Genomic DNA, 21,180 nt, shown 5'->3' on the forward strand with positions numbered 1-21,180 from the left:
GCTAGGTTAGCTGTTTAACAAGCTGTTTTTTAAAATAACGTTTTAACATTAACGTCTGAAATTGTGTTAAATCCCACGACAAGCTTCTTCTTTTTCATATTTGTTTTAAAAGTCTTTATAAGATATATCAATTTAAATGTCGCAAAAATATTCACAAACACGTTTATGCTATTTACGGAAACCCCTACCCAGCCCAAAGGCAAATATTCCAAGCCTCACAGGGCATTGGCGGACTCAGAGTGGATTTGCCGACTGAGAAAGTTCGCCAGCACCGGGGTCTGGCCTTCTGGTGACGGTAACAGGCCTGCTCCAAGGCAGAAGAAATGGTGCGGGCTGTTTCAACGGGTACGAGTGTATACTTCCCACAATACATATTTTTAATCCGTATTACATAGGTGTCACTTGCAAATATTTAATATGTTCGGTGCAAGATGTTGTATAACAGTAATTAAAGGATTTACATTACATATGTAATCATTATTACAGATTGAGAAATGTCCAATGCAGGCTAATGGCCAGCCTTCTTTGGTCAGCTGCAGAAGTGTAGGTGTGGATTTCACACTCAGAAGGTACGTCCAGCAACTGTTTTTCCCCATTCACGTTGATGGCTCATAATACTGATTCGGAGTACAATAATAATACATTGTATTGTTAGAAAATCCCCAGTGCTGAAAGTTACACTTCAAATGTTAATTTAGGTCCGGCTAGACACCTTAACATTTTTGTGTTCATCCAAGATGTTGGTTTCAGTTTCCAGTAGTGTCTGTAGTAAGTAAGCAATTGTAATTCTTGATCTCCTCTATGCAGCCAGGAAGGGAGTCTCCCTGGAAGTTTCATTTTTGCAATCTAATTAGACTAAAAGGTGCCGAAACTCGAAACTTGAATTTAATCTCCCCCACTTTGCTCTCAAACAAGGAGCTATATAGAATTAGGTGACAACTGTCCTATTGCTCAGTTAATGACTGAGGAATTAAGTGATGACTGTCCTATTAATAGCCCAGCCAACACCCGATCAAATATCATCTGTACACATTTGTGTATAATGTCTCTAACATTAAGTTGAGTCACTGAGAAGGATTTCCATGGATTGCTTGCATTAAATCTAGCGTTAATTGTCACCATAGTCCTCTTGCAGAAATTATCAAGTTTTTAGATGGACTACCCTTATTATTCTAAATATATTCCATGTATGCTAGCTATCTTATACTCACTAAGAAACAATAAACATTTGAAGAAGCAATACTTTTTTTTTTTAATGTCCCCTTTAATAATTGTTTTGTCTGTCAGTGTTGATAAGTGCTGTATATGTAAACATATGTTTTGTCTATGAGTAATGATAAATGCTGTTTATTTTCTACATGGTGTTACACAGCCTGCTGCAGGGTCTGTCCATGAACCAGTGACTCAGGCTCCAGTCATAAGTCCTCCACCATCATGGCCTTTTATAGTCAGTAGGTAACATCACATTCAGTTGTATTGGTATGCAAATATATTCATTATTTGCATTTGATTATGGGTGGAGTGTGTTAATACTTTATAATTTTTATGATTATTATTATTGTTAATTATCTGAAGACTACTTCATCAAAGATGTTGACTCCTGAAGCTGCCACAGCAAATTCAGAATCCTTGTTTGTGGCTGGAAGGTTTGCCACCAGAAGACCACAGCTGGACAATGAACACGCTGTTCCTGGTGGGAGCAGAGGGTAAGCCAGAACTGCGAGCTGACCTGCAGCTTTGGTACTACCCACCGCAACCAGGGCGCCTGAGTCACCAGGTTCCGGCACTAGACCACTTTTTTGCACATCCACTACTGGTGTGGATGCCATATAGGTTGTGGACGGTTAAGGTGGTCTGTCCCAATCCTGCCTGTGGACAGCACAAGCTCACCGGAGCAGGCCTGCACACCAGGGCATGGCAGGTTCTTGACGTGGACAGGGTTTATAACATGGTGACCGAGACACTCACCTGCACCGAATGTAGCTCCACCTATGTTTCCTGGAGTCAGACGGTCCTTCAGCAGCTTGACTTGACCCACCGCTCTGAATTCAGAGTTATTCTCACACAAAAGTAAGATTTATTTAATCTCGCAGTTGAAATCACATTGTCACATGTAGTACAAAGATTTGTTCTTACATATTTCCTTTCTGTGTCCAAGGTATGCTTGTGACATTGGGGTCGTTTGGCTGCTGCGTGAACAAGGCCTGGGGGACAACCCCACACGGGTGCTAAAACAACTGAGGGACAACCACACGGAGGAGTGGCTACACCGTGTCACCCGGTTTACAACACAATGTGTGGACTTCCTGCACCACCCCAGTCTGCTGCCCACGGTCTTCCCTGAGCCTCCAGAGCCTGCTGTGGTGCCAAGCTTCAAATGGCTCCAGGTCGTTTACAGCCAGGATATACTCACGAGGCTGGATGAAATCAAGGCCAAGATAACCTCAACATATGGAGCCATCTTGAAGTTGGAGTCAACCAAAAAAGTGAGGGAAAATTTAAATTAAATTAGCCTAATAATATTATGTCCTGCCCACCGGTTGTTTTTTCATTTCATGTTTTGGCACATGCACTTATAGGAGTCCTCTTAACCTTTGTGTACTTCAGGTCGCCAAGAAGCTGGATGGGATGGTGTCAGGGACGGCCCTCTGGCTCACCTCTGGGCAACGAGCTGGGTCAGGTGCTCACCAGCGTGCCTGGACGTTATGGCAGCCGGTCTTATGAGGAGGTATTGGTGGGCGGGTGTGGTGCCCCCATTGTGTTGTACGTTAATTGCGGCTGCTGCGCAGAAGCAGGAGAAGCAGAGATGAAGACCAGGTTCAGTGGATGGAATTCCCTGAATATAAGACTGGACATCTGGCATTTCATGTGGAGGATCGCTTTGGGATGCACCACTTATGCCCACCAGCTGTATCCCCTCTTTATGGCACGACTTTCCACATGCATATTTGAGTGGGATGCATCTGACATCGCTCTCCTCCGCAGAGCAAAAAGAGAGCAGCTCATGTCCCAGGGCCTGCCTGAAATGACAGATGCAGAAATGAACAGACATCTTACTAAGCAGGAACTGGTTCTCCACTGTCGGAGGAGAACGCGAGGAGAGGAGACCACTGTTCTGCTCATAGAACAGCTGCTAAGAGAGCTCACAGGGAGCAGTGGCAACGATTCCCTCGGTGTTCCTCTACTGGACCATGAAAGGATGGCACACATCTGATATGTACAAAAAAAGTATGTGAGGTGCATTCAGGACCCAGCAGGTGTAGCGCTCTACACAGACAGGAAGCACCACAAAGGGTGGGGTGCTTCTGAAGATCTACCGATGTGCTAGAGGTTCAACCTCTCTGGAATCATTTCATTTGCACCTTAACCGCTTCATCCCGTGTGCGTGCGTGTGTGCGTGCGTGTGTGCGTGCGTGTGTGCGTGCGCGTGCGTGTGCGCGTGCGTGTGCGTGTGCGCGTTCCTAATTACTGTTTTATCTGTTTCTAGGTACCTGCACCAACAGCCTCAACTTCCAAATCTACCTGCTGGAAGGGCTTCACAGGTGGAACCAGGACCGGGCTGCAGCGTCCCTGTCTTCAGGACCGTTGGCTCTCCATAGCTACTCAGACAACATGGTTCATTATGTAAACCAGAACTATGAGAAGCTGTTTGGCAGGAAGTTGGTCCCCAAGTTCTGTTCACCTGCGTGCTACACTGGTAAGACATACTGTTATTGCTGATATTGTGGTGATGTATCCTGAGATTTTATCAGTTTTACCATTTTGTTTATTAACTTTATTATCCAACCCTTTGTTTCTGTTTTTAAGGTGAGTTTCTAGGAGTTCAATATCTGTTCCAGCAGACTGGTCAGGCACTGCAGGATATGAACCCTGATTCAGAAGAGACGGCCAAGTTAATTGAAGAGTTTGACTTGGAGGAGGAGAGGGCAGAGGAAGAGGGGTTCTGTGACGTGCAGGATCCCACAGTAATGAACATGGAGGTCCTTTAGTCACTTCAGTCAGTTGCCTCTTTAAAGACCACTGCTCCTTTGTCTCTCAAGTCCAGTGCACATTCCAGCACCTCTGCCCTGCCTCCCAGTTCTTCCTTTCAATACTCAGGGTCTTCTTCTGAAGATGGAGATGGTAAGTACTATTGCCTGTATCCATTAATTATTTAAAGACTAGTTTAAACAGGATTGAACATGCATATTTAAATGTTCATTTAAGAAAATGTATTAAATCAACATTAGAAAACAGTGGTGCACTGGAAAAAAAAACAAAAAACAAAACTTTCCAATAGTGAATTTCTTTTGGATAACAGGCTAGAACTCCTCAAAAGCAATTGCAGGAACAGAAGCATCCACGTGAATGCAGTTTGTCAGACAATAGGCCAGGCAAAACAAAGATTTCAGCCCATCAGGCCCCAAGAAAGAATTAACGCACAGCTGTTACCAAAATCTCTAGTGGCTGGAACCACCTCTTTGACACCAGCCACAACTTTTTAGCCACTAACATTTGTCCAGGTAATGCCAATGATTCAGGCATTGCCAATGACTCCAGCAGCGTTGGTCCCAGGCACTGTAATTCATCCAGCAGCGGTGGTCCAGGCGGTTAAACCTCAGCCAGCAGTTTTTGTCCAGGATGTTAAACCTCAGCTAACACCATTGGTCCAGGATATTAAAACTCACTTAACAGTGGTGGTCCAGGACACTACCCTACATCCTGCAACCAACCCTGGCACCGTTCGAAGAAGACCATACAGGCGAACTGTGCAGGCAAATACCTGCAAGAAGTGCGGCCAGTTCCGCACTAATGAAACAGGACACAGCCAGTTCAGGGGCACAGTATTCTGCCCTCAATCTGAGTCCGCCACCAAAGAGCAGTGGTTGGAGGTTATGAGACGGAGGTTGTCTACATGATGTAAATGGTTTTTGTAATTTACTAAAATTGTATAGGTCTACTTCAAAGTTGTGTGTGTGTGTGTGTGTGTGTGTGTGATTTTAGCCACATTTGCTGTATGGTGTTTTAAATTTTACTGTTTACATGTGAATATTTGATTTTGAAGGAAAATTTTTTTTTTGTTTCATTTATGAAGGCAAGTATAGCTCAGTTATAGCATCCTTTTTATGTAGGAGTATTATGTAAATTTCTGAGGGCTTTTGTTTTTAATGATTGAATAGTAGGGCTTTAGACAGTCAGTACAGCTGTTTCTAAAGCACAGCGTTTTGAAATACTGCTCCGAAATGTGAGTCATTGTTTCACACGACATCATTATCAATAGTCATTATCAATATTGGTTACGGTGACGAGTGCCAATGGCCTATAGCCTGTACCCATTAGATGTTACTGTGGAGATGGGTGCCAGATTGTTTTGAAATCTTATAAAAATTTTAAAATTGCTGTGAACGTTTGTGTTTTACAAAGCCCCATTTTACTTTTACGGCATTTGGCACATGCCCCTATACTGAGCGACTTAGAAAAGTGCTTTGTTATTTACTCATAGACTACATCCTAGCCATTACAGTAGGTTAGAGTCCAAGATGCCAATGAACAAGAATACTGTTGAAATATAGGGTTCAATGCTGATGCCTATAAGTACAAAATTCAGGTCTTGCTAAAACAATGAGTACTAGAGTTTGTTACAGTGGTGTGAAAGTGTTTGTCCCCTTTCGATATCTTTTTTTTTTTTTTTTTTTTTTTGCATGTTTGTCAAATGTTTCAGATCATCAAACAACTTTAAATATTAGTCAAAGATAACACAAGTAAACACCAAATGCAGTTTTCTAATGAAGGTTTTTATTGTTGAGGGGGGGGGGGGGGAAATTCCAAACTAGCATGGTCCTGTGTGAAAAAGTGATTACCTCTGGTGTAAAAGTAACACAGCACTTCAGAAAAGGAACATCACACCAACGGTAAAATGTGGTGGTAATGTGATGGTCTGGGGCTATTTTGCTGCTTCAGGATCTGGAAGACTTGCTGTGGTAAATGGAACCATGAATTCTGCTGTCTACCAAAAAATCCAGAAGGAGAATGTCTGACCACCTCTTCGTGACCTTGTGACCAAAACACATTTGGGTTCTGCAGCAGGACAATAATCCAAAACACACCAGCAAGTCCACCTCTGAATGGCTTAAGAAAAACAAAAATGAAGACTTTGCAGTGGCCTAGTCAAAGTCCTGATCTGAATCCGACTGAGATGCTGTGGCATGACCTTAAAAAGACGATTGTGAACGAGTTACAACAATTCTGCAAAGATGAGTGGGCCAAAATTCCTCCACAGTGCTTTAAAAGGCTCATTGTTAGTTATCGCAAACACTTGATTGCAGTTGTTGCTGCTAAGGGTGTCCCAACCAGTTATTAGGTTTAGGGGACGATCACTTTTTCACACAGGGCCATGTAGGTTTGGATATTTTCCCCCAAACCAAAACTGGAAGTTACCACACAGCAAGAAAGGTAGCTTAAACTTTCCCTGGCTCTGCTGCTTTTGGTAGGAATAATTCCCTCTAGTTGTTTATACCACTGAAGCGTTCATCAGGAAAGGTAAGATGGAGAAATAGGACACCAGAGTTGAGATAGGAAATTGAACATACAGCACAGTTGAACATACAGGAAATGTTCCCAAGCAATTATCCCCTCCCTGTTCCACGTTTCAGTGATAGTCATTGACTGAGCTCTGTCTGGACTGCTTGTGTCTCTGGGTTTGGCACCCTACTGAAAGGGAAGTTGGGTTGTAAGTAGGATAAGCACAGGGGTGCAGGTGCAACACATTTTAATTATCCACTGGTCACCTGAGCTGTCTCTGCAGTCACAGACGATGCTCAGCCTGCCTCCTGCTGCAACAGATAGAATAACAATAAAAAAATAAAAAAATAAAGCACAAAACAAATAGTCATGTAAATACCTGACTATATAAATAGGTTTTCAGTCCAGCCTTATGTATTGAGACTGTCTGGCTCGTGAACATTTACAGGAAGGTTATTCCATGGTGTAGGAGCTTTATAGGAAAAGGCTCTGTCCCCTTTGGTAGAGTTTCTTGCTACTAGTAAATAACCTGCACCTTTTGATCTAAGCATACGTGGCAGGTCGTAATGCATTAGGAGTTCCCCAAGGTTTAGATCAGCCTATGTTTTGACAACTGACATGGGTCAGGGTTAACTCATGTTTTCCTGGCTGCTAATTTGAATGATTTACACATGTTAGGTACATTGTCTTTAGATGTGAGGCTTTCAGACTTTCAGTCATCTAGTATAACAAGTATATGGTTAGTATAAGGAGAGTTAGGAAAATCCATCCTAAACTGCTTCTACAGAATCAGTACCCTGGCCTGCAGAATCCCAGTTTAGTTAAAAAACTACTCTGTTTTAGACATGAAGGAGTCAGGCAGTCAGACTCCCGAACAAGTCTGCCAGACGCTGAAACTGAACTATTACTTCAGCTGTCTACACTACCCACTGCTGCCAGTCACTCTGAATGTGAGATTAACCTTCATGCGCTTTAATTTCTATACATAATCTGATCCTCTGACAATATCCAAGCTGCTAAAGCTTATTGACTATGTATGTAAAACAACAATCCACCCACACCATTATTCACTTCTTACCATCTGTTTTACTGTTCTGTGCTTAGTGACTGTTTAATCTACTGTATGGTGACGTGTATAATTTATTGTATAGTGCTATGTACAGTTTTACTGTCTTTACTTTCCAGTTGCACTGCTGTCTGTTGTAGTTTTACATCAGTGTAGCACAGTGTACGGGACAAACTATATTTGAGTTCTCACTCAACATCTGTGGTGAGAAAGTGACAATAAAAACAACTCCAGCTCCATGTTGGCAATTCTGACTTCTAAACGTACACAGGTACACAGATTTGGCAATTTAGCACTTGTGTTATGTAATCACGTATTTGTGTACACATGTTTTTGTACACGCCTGCAAGTTAAACAAGCTCATTTGTATTCAGGTATAAAGCTGTGTTATAAGTAAAATCTGGTCCAGCTGGTTTTCTCTTTCTAAAGACAAGGGACATGAAGAAAAATCATAGCTATATCAATCCATTTGTACTCAGGAGAGAACCAAAGTACTGTTAGAGAAGCTTCGACACTGAATTAGAGATTAAGTAAATGTTGAAGAAATGTGTTTGTCCCTACAGCTTGGAACTAGCAGTCTTATGATCTGGAACACCTACTGAGAGAAAAACTTACACTATTTTCAGGTATTTGATGTATACTTTTTCTGTAGTGTTTATTTTTCTGCTGTTTATAAGTGTGGTGTTTACATAGTTGCCCTAATCCGATGCACTACATGGGTGAATCCTAAAGAATGAGGGCTATGGGTTTGCAGTTTTAACTAAAAGATAGGGTGACCCACCATCTATTACTGTTAGTGAAGCAACTGTGGGAGGAGCAGGTCCTATACTCCTCATTCTGGTGGCACTGCAGGACTACATCAACAACATCATCTTATTTAAATATGGTTTATTTAAATATGGTCCTATGGGTTTCAAAAGGCGTTCATCGGAAGCTTGTTTGTGGTGATTAAATTCCTGTGGATCTTTTGAAAAGTAGAGTTTTAATTAAGTTAAGTTATCCTGCATTAGGGTTGTAGGATGAAGTCCCAAGGAGTTTATGAGCCCCTGGTTTTCCTAGTAAGGGTGCTGAATGCTAATTTGGGTGGTTCAGACACCCAAATTGAACCCTAATTTGGGTTGGCGAGACCTAATCCTGGGTAGTTGAGACACCCTTGAGCCAAAATATTTCTGTCCTTGGAAAATGCCAGTCCCCCATAGAAGGAAGAAAATCTGACCCAAAAGGTTATAAATTAAGCTATCTATCAGCTATCTATGCTACACATTGTTCATGATGTGGGATATAAATTTGGGATTTGATAAAATATTTACAGGTATAACCCTCTGAGTAAAAATCACACAGATGAGTATACCAGCAGTTAGAGACGCATCAGGAAAAGGCTTTGGGAATGTAATTAGTACAGAAATGCATGCTTATTAATAAGTACTGGTTGTTCTTTGTACTCCTTGTAAATGGACCCATGATATATATTTCCATTATACAACCACAATCATTTACAGGTGTAAATAGCAGTTGCCCAAATAATTCTGAAATACAGAAAATACCTACTCTCTTATATATCAAGCCTACTGGAATGGAGTAATAAAAAATGGAGGTCTATAGAGGCAAAACTTCCTCCTGATTAATGGGTAGAACCAAGAAGTTTGAGCTAGGATTGATATTTGCATGACTTTATTTCCCTTGAAGCACAGGAAAACAAGTGTCGCCGTTGATCATGGTTTATTTAAAAGTTTCATTATATCCATAATGAATAAACTGCAGTGACTAAGTTACAACATCCATTTTATGTGATAGCTAGTCAAGACCTAGCCTTCTGTTGTACCGCCAGATCCCCTAGCAGACTACAATACCCAGCAACCCGTTCATCACCCGGTCAACGACTCGTCCAATCAGATCAGTGTCACCGGAATAATGACTGTTATTAAATCTCTGTGATTTGGATTGTCCCTTTATACACTCTTGTTTGTTCTTCACCCTGAGTTATCCCACAACCCCTAAACGAAAAATAAGTCAACCTACTGTTTCCTATCCGCAAGCGTCTCATTTTGCTTGCCACATTACAGCTTTCCCTGTTCTTGCTGGTTCAGACTGGACTTTCCACATTCTCCTTAGTCTATGCCTACTCTGGGTAATTTGTTTCATGACTGAGGACTTGTTTTCCTTCTGGGGCAAACCATCAAGTTTAATGAAGTAGCAAAAGTAGACCTGTACCCAGCCCAGGACATGTTACTACTTAAAAAGCCCGAGTTGTGCAGTGAAACTGGAAGCTTGGTGGAAGACACAGATGCAGAAAAGCATGTGAACCATGTGAGTGTGAGGGAGTATGATGGTGTGTGTAAGAGGTTTGATGGTATGTGCAAGAAGTAAGTTTGAATAATGGTTTAAGGTGCATCTCATAGATAGGAGTGAAAGCTCTAAATGTACTTGTTCCTTTATTGCAGGGCTAAAGAAAAATCTGCACCATGCCATCGAATAAATACTTGTTTTTAGTGCTATTGGCAGGAGCTCTGATGGTTTGGTATGTAACTAGCCTTTTGATGCCTTCAAAACATTTGCTGAATTAATCTTATTTTTCCTGAACACTCAGAACAGTATTTTATTGTTACCCTATACAATTGTTATTGTACTAATAACAAAATAATATTGATAACACTACACAACTCATATCAGACAAATCCAGTGCAACGAACCAGGAAACAAACGCTTATGGAGATTAATCTTTGCTGAAAAAAATGCCTTACATGTACTCAACCACATTAATAACAAATTAAACTTTAATCCTGGCTTTGGATATAGATTTGTTATAAAACAAATATTACACCACAAACATAACTATGTACATAAGAGCTATTTAGATAACTGTAATCTAAAGAGCTAGGACTGAAAGATAAGGCAGACAGATCCATGTGTATATTAGATAGCCGAAGCTCTACTGTACTCCCATAATGGACAGTCTAAATGTTTATGCATGTGTAAGTGCTGGCCAGGGTGGTCTATCCTGTCCCAAGCATTATTAAATTCATGTGATGGCCACATTTATTACTGTTGGTGCTTTCTTGTAACAATATATAACAATATGTCTCCAGATGTAGGTAAATGTAGGTTTGAATATAGCTGAGCTCTTTGATCTCTTTTTAGCCTTTTGTTTGATGTATAGTTTGATGTTTACATTTTTTTCAACCTTGCACTGTAAAGAGGCAACTTCCCTCAGTGTCTATTTATATGTATAACTCTACTGTTATGTCATCTGAAGCTGATCTTTTCAATTTATCAGGGTAATTTACCTGGGCTACGCCTCACACATGTTCAGGTAAGCCATAAACTGCTGCACACAACCTCAGTTCACACTTGTGCTTATATGCATGTAATAAGAGTCCAATGGTAAGAACCCATGCACATACAAACATACAGAGAGAGAGAGCTTCATTATAAACTGTTCTGTTTTCAGAAATATGCAACTGGGGAAACAAATGTTAACACATGCAAGAAACTGTAATACGTAAGTACATATTTAAGAACACACAGTTGAATTGGTCTGTGTATCACATTGCATCACAGTACTCTCAAAGATCCTAAATCAGCTTTTTAAAAGAAGAATGTAACATAAACCAGTCAAGTGTAAGTTCATAAAGAGCAATTTCTTCTTCCCAATTTCTTTTCAATATGTTTTATTTAGTTTACAATAATTACAATCAGTGTCTTTACACTCACATGAGCACATGACATGGAAAGCTACAAGTGAATGTTAGCCAATCTACTGCTGCTGAGCAGTTGCCACCCCACACCAAGATGCAGTACATCAACACTCTCGATGGAACAGTGGTAGAAGAACACCAGCAGCTTCACCTACAGATTGTTTTTCCTGAAGAACCTCAGGAAGTAGTCACTGCTGTGCTTTCTTGACTATTGCAGTGGTGTTGGTGGTCCAGGAGAGATTCAGTGGTGTGCATGCCCAGAAACCTGAAAGCAGGGACCCTCTACACTGTCCCTGTTGATGTACAGTGCAGATAAGGGTCGATAATGAGTTCTTTTCTTTTAGAAGAGTCAAAGATGATATTGTTTCTTGAACACCTCCTTGCCAGTCTTTGGACTTCAACCCTGTAAGCTGTCTCATCTACTCCTGAAATAAGTGCCACCACAGTTGTCATCCACAAACTTGTTGATTGTGTTTGTGGAATGTGTTGGTCACAGTCGTAGGTGTAGAAGACATAAAGAAGGGGACTCAGAACGCAGTCCTATGGTGCACCAGTGCTGAATGTCAAAGTGGAGGAGAGGTAGATGCCTATACTGATAGTCTTGAGGTGGTTGGTCAGAAAGTTCTTTATCCAGTGGAAGATTGGTGGTGAAATTCCTAAGTCAATGAGTTTAGTGACAAGGCTGCCCAGTATGACTTCAGTGCTGAAGTCTTTAAAGCTCCCCTGGTGTTCAAGGTGGGACATTGCAGTGTGAAGTGCAGTAGTGATGGCATTTGTAGACCTATTTACTCTGTAGTCAAACTGGCATGGGTCAGAGGTGGGTGGGAGTTTGGCTTTGATGTGGTGCAGGACCAGTCTCACAAATTACTTCATAATGAGTTGAGTAAGTACAACTGGACAGTAATCATTGAGTCTTTTTTCGCAGTGGAATTATCATGGTAGACTTCAGCACCCTTCCTGTCGCACCTTCAGGGCCATCAGCTTTCCTTAGGATAACTGCTCTGAGCAGACATTTCACATCATGCTCTTCTACAGTGAGGATGTGGCTGGTGGAGGTGATGTTTCTGTTGCCACTGCATTTATCTCATAGGAAGCAAAGAAAGAATTATGTTCCTCTGCAAGCGAGATGTTTCCATCAGCAGTCATACAGTGGCTGGTCTTGTAGTTGCTGAGTTGTTAGATACCCTGCCATACCCGGTATGAGGTCCTTAGTCTTTCTCTTTTAGGCTGGTTTAGCCTGCCTTATACCATTGTTCAGGTTGGCTCTGGCAGCACTGTGTAGGTCGTTGTTACGAGACCTGATGGTGAATGTATGAGCCTTGAGGAGAGTTTTTACCTCCTTTGTCATTCAGGGCTGTTGATTGGGATACACCCAGATGTGTTTCTTGACGGTGACATTGTCAACACAGTTCTGTATGTAGCAGAGTACAGTTGATGTGTGCACCTCCAAGTCCTGGTCCACAAAAATCTCCCAGTCAGTCCTATCAAAGCAGTTCTGCAGCTGCAAGGAAGCTCCTTCAGTCCATGCCTAAAACATCTTTCTGGTGAGTTGAATTCTTCTCCTAAAATGATCATCTGCTGGGATTAAGAAATTGGATCTGTGATCTGACTGGCTCAAGTGTGGTAGTGGTGTTGTCCTAAAGCTGTTTGGAAAAAACTGTAAGGTGGGCTTGTATCTAAGTCAGCTAGGTGATGACCCCAACAGTCTACTGATTGAGCAACCATGCTCTAATGGTGGGCCTGTGTGCAAAACAGTTAGATCATGGAACAGGTAAACAAAAAAAGTAAATAACCAAAGGGGAGGTGAACCCTGGCCGCTTTGTTGTTAGGCAGACAAAGACCTGCTAGACCACAGCAGCTATAAGACTACCTGTGTGTATAATTGCCCTTCAGAGGAATGGAGGATGACAAAACTAGAGGGGAAAAAAAACTAAACACCATGCCAAGCATGGGAAAAGGGAGAACCAAGGATGTCACGGGAAGAACAGCAGCCCGATGCACTGGGGAAAACTAAACTAAAACCTCCCAAACAAAACCAGAAAACAGGGAGCAACTGTAATGGCTAAGGGGAGCCTTGGGGGAGAGAGGGATTTGAGGGGGAAAACTGGAGAGGAAAGGGGGATGTGTAAAAACATGGACACCCTTGCAGCGCAGAAGTAAGGTGTAGCACAAGGGCTCACCCACTTCAATACCCAACTAGTTACCGGCTAAGAGCTCGGCTCAGAACTTTGGCAAAGACCCAGAACTGAGTGACTGGGTCACTGGGCTTATATAGACCTAGCCCTGCTTTTGGGCGTTAGGCCTGATTAGTGGTGCGCCTGACTCAAGACCTCCCTCTGGTGCCGGAGGGGGCCTCAGCCTGGCATCAACCCTTACAAAAACCTTATCTAGTGTATTTTCTCCTAGTAGCACATTTGATGTGCTGTTCAAATTTCAGAATAATTTCCTTAAATCTGGTTAAAATCACCAGCTTTTAAATGGTCTGCTTCTTGATAGGTATTTTGTTGTGTGTTTATAGCATTGAACAGCTATCCTAAAACTATGCTAGCATTAGCATTCAGTGAAATGTAAACTTCTCTTATTACGACAATGGATAGCTCGTGAGCAAGGTAAAATGGCCTGTATTTGACTGTCAGGGACTCCAAATGAGAGGAACAGTGTCTATGATTTTGGTATTGGAGCACTAGTTATGTACTGAAATGCAAACTCCCCCTTCCTTCCTCCTAACAGAATCTTTATCTCTATTAGTGAAATGATGTGTGGCCTGCTAGCTCAATGGTTACATCAGGGATATGTAAGTGTAGCTGTGTCTCTGTTAACAGAATGCAACAGTTCTCAACAGGACTCTGTGAGTTTGTTTGTGGAGATTTGTGGAGTAACTTTGGTTTGTTCATTTTGTTGGTGATGGATCTGGTGTTGGTCAGAAACATGCTGGGTAGTTCTGGCCATGTCCAGAATGTTGTGTGAGTGTAGAAATCCTGGATGGCCAGGTGTTCTGGCCATCTCCTTCGGTACTTTTTGTGAGTCTAGAAATTCAATCATAACAGCCAGTGTTGGTCAGGTTGGTCAGATGGTCAAGTGATCTTGGCAAGTGTAGGTTGGATTTTCACGACAAAGCATTGAGGGTCATGTAAACAAAAACAAAACGAGCACCGAAATGGAGAGTGTCAAGCGGGATTCTTCATTCTGTTCAGCTGTTTGCTGTTAACTGTCCAAATGTTCACGTGGTGCTGAACAAAGAACGAGAGAGAAGATGGTTTCTTTCTTGAGCTTCTTTCTTTTTAAAGTCTAACCTTGTTGAAGGGGAAACCAGAGAGAATGAGATGGGTATTTTGACCTGATTTCTATGTGTTATTAAACACTTCCCTCTTTCTTCCATTGGCGTAACTGTAAAGATGAGCAGTAAGGAGGTGGATGCAAGTGCGGAGAAGAGCGGGATTTATTAGGGGCAAATCTAAAGTTATAGTCGTTATGGTAGTCCAGGGTCATTGAGCCAATACGTAGAGTATGGAGATACATGATAAACACATGAAGACAAACAGGGGAAGTAGTCTATAACAGATGCTATGAAGACCTCGGAGGCTAACAAACACGAAGGCTAGGAGAAACACAAAGGCACGGACTAGAAACTCATATACAGGCAGATACAGGCTTTCAGATAGTCAATGAACAGCAGAGACACAGGACACCAGACAGGGTTTAAATGTATGACCTAATTAACTCTAAACTAGACACAGGTGAAAGTAATAACAGGTGTGGAAAACCTGTTGAGGCAGCAAAGAAAACGAAACCCAGGAACGGAACAACTAGGAAGTAAAGGAAAACAGACACGACAGGGAAACTATGGAAACAGAGACACCAGGAGGGTGGCCATTTGTGACAGTAACCTTGCTCTGTGTTACATGCTGGTTAGTATAGGACCTACACTTACTGTTTATTCCTATGAAAATCAGAACATAAACCAAACAGAACTGCATGGAGATGTTATGATGTACACATCTAAGGCAGATATAAAAATCCCTATACATTAGAATTAAAAGGAAGTAGATCTAATTTCTACATCAGTCCCATTTAGTACACAAACTAAATATTTTCCTCCACATTGTTGGCACCCAGTAATGAAGTACAACTCCCCAGCTCCTAAATTTCAGTTGAACCCCTGTCCTTAAATATGAGATTATTTCATTAGTTACTTGTGTGAGTAGGTTTGAGTTATATACATTTGCACCCAACCTAAAGAAATAGCCACTTATTAGTTTTTCCCTATGTGCATAACTGTATTTGTTTGATTTTGTTTTAGGCCTTTGTACACTCCAAGTTTACTGAATGGGTAAGTAATATATACTCACCAAGAGTACTCTTATTACTGATGATATCATGTTTATTGTTCTAATCAGAAGTAAGATGGGAACAATGAAATCATTATTGATTGTGTGCATGTTTGTGTTTGTTTACAGTTGTGTAAGTTCACTGAATAATTTGATCTCCCTTTGTTTGTGTCTTGGCTTGGCCAATAGCCGTAAGGACGTTGTTACAGTGACACCATGGTTGGCTCCAATTGTGTGGGAAGGCACATTTGACATGAATATCCTTGATGCCATCTATAAACCGCAGAACATCACCGTGGCAAACACTGTCTTTGCTGTCGGCAAGTACGTGACTATCACTTTTCTGGACATTTTCATGTATAAAGCATAAAGGTTATAATGTTCTTTATGAAGTTATATTTAAAATTCCTGGAGGTTAAACATTAGTCTAAACATGAAATGAGAAACATCTGGCAGGAGTGTTGGCAAAGTCTCAGCAGCATTTAATATTAAAATGCAGGAAGTAAAATTGCATAATGAAATCCTGAAGAAAAGAAAGAGAAGGACTGGTTGATTAAGCCTGAGACTGCCTTTTGCAACAGGATTTCAGAGGCAAGACAGTGTAAACAAATCAGTTGTTTTAAAAAGTTGTCAAGATCATTATTTGTTCCACTTATTATAACAGAAACTACATTTCATCAAATTTAAAAGCCTGTTCCTATTCCTGCAGAACGGGCTGTTGGTAAATGCAGCACGTGCACGTTTATTTCCAGGTCCTGCATTTGAAAAGATGCTTAAAGAGGAAGTTCACATTTCAGCATGTATAGGGTGAGGTCTAGACTCCTCATATATAAAAACTATCAGTTACATGAGTAGTTTGTTACAATGACTTAAAATAAAACTCCCATTGAACTCATCAATTGCAACATCCATATTTCAGTCACTGTACACACACCTTGGCTGAGACAGACACAAATGCCTTAGTTGACATTCTTTTTCATCAAAAGGATTCTCAGGCTAAAGCATTCAGTCATTTAAAATTCCTTTGCATGCTTGAATGACACAAATGTATTCTTCTGCTGTGTTGGGAGCACATCCCGGGAGCACTTGTGTTCCTGTTTGTGTTGCTATGCACTAAATAGTTAAGTGACCAATTATCACAAAAATATATCTGCCAAGTTTGTTTGTGTGTGTTTGTGTGTGTTTGTGTGTGTGTGTTCTGTCCTATATACACACACAGACATTGTATATATTTACACACAGGTCGCATTCATATTGATAGGGGCTCAAATAGAGATGGTATTTCCCCTTTGACCTGTCATCCTCTCTACCCCTTGCCATAGCATGTGTGTTGTACCTCGTAAAAATCTCAAGTTGTGATAGCAGTTGCTGCTTGCAGATGTTGGAAAATTGAGTTACTAGATGATTCAGTTTTAAAACCAGGAGGTTAAGACTAGGACAGAGCACGCATGCACGCGCGCACACACACACACACACACACACACACACACACACACATTGTGTATTTGTGTGCTGTGTCCTGGCCTGTGTGTGTGTGCGCGCTCTGTCCTGGTCTTAACCTCCTGGTCTTAAAACTGAATCATCTAGTAGCTCAGTGTGTGTGTGTGTGTCTGTCTGTTTTGCGCGTGCGTGTGCGCGCGCGCGTGTGTGTGTGTGTGCGTGCGCGTGCGTGCGTGCATGCACGCGTGTGTGCTCTGTCCTAACCTGTGTGTGAGTGCGTGCTCTGTCCTGGTCTTAACCTCCTGGGCCACGCACAAATTGGCTGCTGCTTCTCATCTGTGATATTTATCTGGATGGGACTAAATTGATCAGATGTGCCCTGAATTAGTTGAAAAACATTTGTTACTGCTGTCCTTTATGTCCCCTCCTTGTTATATACCAACTCCACCTTGAAACTCTACCTTGGTTTGAATAGTTTGAAACTCCACCTTGGATAATATTCTGTAAGGAACATGTAAATAAATAAACATTTTTGAAGGCCCTCACCCATCTTTGTCCTAAGCAGGCACACAAGGCCTGTCTGTTGCTGTATAGTGTTACACAGTTGTTTCATGAACACAAAGGCCCATCACTATTTTAAATGCTTTTAAGCTCACACGCAACATAATAAACTGTTAAAATGATCATTTCTTGTTTGTATTGTCTTAATACAGACCTCAACATAGTAGCCATGTTCAACGTCACTTGTTAGTCATGTAGTTGGGTTACCAATTCTTGATAAATATTTAAGCAGTCAAGCAGGCAGTAATGTAAATCAAGGCGTCCTTGTGTGGCTAGAGTAGTCATAATCAGGGACTCATAAGTAGTCATAATCAAGTGCTGTTTACGCACTGTGGACCTGTTTTCTGTTGGTTTAATATGGGAAGAATATGAAATCATAATTTTCTCTTTTTGTTTGACCATGTACAGTGTGAGATGCAAATAGCTGAAGAGAGAACAATACCTGCCTCTTACTGTATTTCAAATGGGACAAAAATATATGATTACAAAAATAATTTAATAATACGTTTTTCATTCATCTACTACTAGCTTTGTGCTAACTGTTGACTGAACTGATACTTCACAGTTAAATAAACCATATTTGTTCTTCTGCCCCACCCCAGATATGTGCAGTTCCTGAAAGATTACCTCGAGTCAGCAGAGCAGTACTTTATGCTGGGGTACCGTGTGCATTATTACATCTTTACAGACCAGCCAGAGGCAGTTCCTACGGTAACACTGGGTGCTGACCGTAGAATAACTACACTGAAAATTCCAGGCTCAGACCGCTGGCAGGAGATCACACTACGCAGGATGGAGATGATTGAGAATCTGATTGAGACCCAATTAGTCAGTGAGGCGGATTATATTTTTTGCCTCGATGTAGATACAAAATTCTATGGTCACTGGGGGGCAGAGAGTTTGAGTCGCCTTGTCGCCGCTGTACATTTTGGTTTCTACAGTGCGTCACGTGAACATTTCACATATGAGCGCCGGCCCGAGTCTCAGGCCTACATCCCATATGGAGAGGGTGATTATTACTATGGCGGGGCGATGATTGGTGGGCTTGTGAGAGAGGTGTATAAAGTCACTAAAACCTGCCATCTGTGGCTGGACATGGACAAAGCTAATTCCATTGAGGCAGTCTGGCAGGAAGAGTCCCACCTGAACAAATACTTTCTTTACAACAAACCCACCAAGTTGTTATCACCTGAGTACCTGTGGCATGGCCCATATGCAGGCAATGAGGTGAAAATTATCCGTTTCACACAAGTGTGGAAAGATGCTAGTAAGGTACGGCCAAACTAACCTCGCAAAACTATTCTGAATCTTTAGATATCACTTTCCTTAAAAAATTGGGATGAGTTAAATCAACAGTCGCATCTTAATTATAATAATGTTAGATTATGTTTAATAATGTTTATTTGTCTTTGCTAAGTTTTAAGTTTTTAACAATAGTTGTATACAAGGCCCTATTGTGCATAAATCTCTACACTAAATTGTCTCTTAGAGTAAATCAGAAACAGTTTAAAACTTTTGCAATCCTTGGGCCAAAGCAAATAGTTTGAAACTCCACCTTGGATAATATTCTGTAAGGAACATGTAAATAAAAAAAACATTTTGAAGGCCCTCACCCATCTTTGTTCTAAGCAGGCACACAAGGCCTGTATGTTGCTGCATAGTGTTACACAGTGGTTTCATGAACACAAAGGCCTATCACTCTTTTAAATGCTTTTAAGCTCCCACACAACATAATAAACTATTTACATGATCATGTCTTTGTTTGTATTGTCTTAATACAGCCCTCAACGTAGCCATGTTGAACATTGCGTCAGTGTAATGCTAGGTGGTGCCATTTCCAAATTAGCATTGGGAATTGAATGGTATATATACACCAGTTCATATGACAGAAGAGTGTTACTTCTTCAATAGCACAGAAAAGAAAATTGGATGTTTCTGTAACTTTCACTGTTTAATCCATGTTTAATCTGTTTAGCCCACTAAATGCATTTTAACTCTTCAGATGGCAGATCATCTAATGTTATATTAGATTTACTTCCAATATGCTAATTTACTTTGGCAAACAGCCAGCCAGCTAAAGTCAGGAATGACTGAATTCAACTCTATTTTAACATGTTTTCAACCAAATACATAATAAACAAATGCATTCAATTGTGCTGCTAAACAAGATGCATGACATTTTAGTTTCATGAATATTAGGGGATTGAATGAGTTATATATAATCGTATCACAATTGGCCACCCTTCTAGCGTCCATTTCTCCATGGCGTCCATTTCTCCTGTCTTTGTTTTGCTTTATTTCCTTGTTGTGGTTCGTTCCTTAGTTTAGTTTTCTCCATTTTAGTTTCAAATTGGATATTTAACATGGTAACTCTCATAGACGCATTAATTATTGGGCATAACACTGTGGCTGACATTTTATTATATTGTTAGCATTCCACTTCTTTATTATACACTATATTGCCAAAGGTATTCGCTCACCCATCCAAATAATTGAATTCAGGGGTTCCAGTTACTTCCATGGCCACAGGTGTAAAAAACCAAGCACCTAGGCATGCAGACTGCTTCTTCAAAAGTTTGTGAAACAATGGGTCGCTCTCAGGAGCTCAGTGAATTCCAGCATGGAACCATGATTGGATGCCGCCTGTGCAACAAGTCCAATTGTGAAATTTCCTAGCTAATAAATATTCCACACTTAACTGTCAGTGGTATTATAACAAAGTAGATATGATTGGGAATGACAGCAACTCAGCCACGAAGTGGTAGGCCACGTAAAATGACAGAGTGGGGTCAGCAGATGCTGAGGCGCATAGTGCGCAGAGGTCACCAACTTTCTGCAGAGTCAATCGCTACAGACCTCCAAACTTCATGTGACCTTCAAATTAGCTCAGGTACAGTGTGTAGAGAGCTTCATGGAATGGGTCTCCATGGCTGAGTAATTGCATGCAAGCCTTGCATCACCAAGTGCAATGCAAAGTGTCTGATGCAGTGGTGTAAAGCACAACAGCACTAGACTCTAGAGCAGTGGAGATGTGTTCTCTGGAGTAATGAATCATGCTTCTCCGTCTGGCACGTCTAATGAACAAGTCTGGGTTTGGCGGTTGCCAGGAGAACGGTACTTGTCTGACTGCATTGTGCCAAGTGTAAATATTGGTGGAGGGGGGATTATGGTGTGGGGTTGTTTTTCAGGAGTTGGGATTAGCCCCTTAGTTCCAGTGAAAGGAACTGTTAATGCTTCAGCATACCAAGAGATTTTGGACATTTTCATGCTCCCAACTTTGTGGGAACAGTTTGGGGATGGCCCCTTCCTGTTCCAACATGACTGCACTCCAGTGCACAAAGCAAGGTCCATAAAGACATGGATGAGTGTGTTTGGTGTGGAAGAACTCGACTGAGCTGCACAGAGTGCTGACCTCAACCCGACAGAACACCTTTGGGATGAATTAGAGCGGAGACTGCGAGCCAGGCCTTCTTGTCCCACATCAGTGTCTGACCTCACACATGCGCTTCTGGAAGAATGCTCAAAAATCCCCATAGACACACTCCTAAACCTTGTGGAAAGCCTTCCGAGAAGAGTTGAAGCTGTTATA

At 41.4% G+C, this 21,180-nt stretch overlaps 2 protein-coding genes across 2 annotated transcripts; both read left to right on the top strand.

Moving 5' to 3' along the window:
• The first annotated feature begins 1,675 nt into the window (after positions 1-1,675).
• LOC113583524 lies at positions 1,676-3,989 on the top strand. The gene is made up of 6 exons (XM_027019893.2): positions 1,676-2,070; positions 2,159-2,486; positions 2,608-2,675; positions 2,986-3,173; positions 3,488-3,697; positions 3,808-3,989. The coding sequence occupies exons 1-6, from the start codon at positions 1,676-1,678 to the stop codon at positions 3,987-3,989; spliced, it is 1,371 nt and encodes a 456-aa protein (XP_026875694.2).
• On the top strand, positions 2,716-19,308 carry LOC113583527 (histo-blood group ABO system transferase-like). Its single transcript, XM_035534593.1, has 9 exons — positions 2,716-3,697; positions 3,808-4,122; positions 8,131-8,193; positions 10,009-10,085; positions 10,842-10,877; positions 11,016-11,066; positions 15,563-15,592; positions 15,780-15,914; positions 18,194-19,308. The coding sequence occupies exons 4-9, from the start codon at positions 10,030-10,032 to the stop codon at positions 18,876-18,878; spliced, it is 993 nt and encodes a 330-aa protein (XP_035390486.1). The 5' UTR covers positions 2,716-3,697; positions 3,808-4,122; positions 8,131-8,193; positions 10,009-10,029; the 3' UTR covers positions 18,879-19,308.
• Positions 19,309-21,180: the final 1,872 nt, after the last annotated feature.

The sequence above is a fragment of the Electrophorus electricus genome, chromosome 16 (genome assembly GCF_013358815.1).
Source record: "Electrophorus electricus isolate fEleEle1 chromosome 16, fEleEle1.pri, whole genome shotgun sequence".
Classification (NCBI taxonomy): Eukaryota; Metazoa; Chordata; class Actinopteri; order Gymnotiformes; family Gymnotidae; genus Electrophorus; species Electrophorus electricus.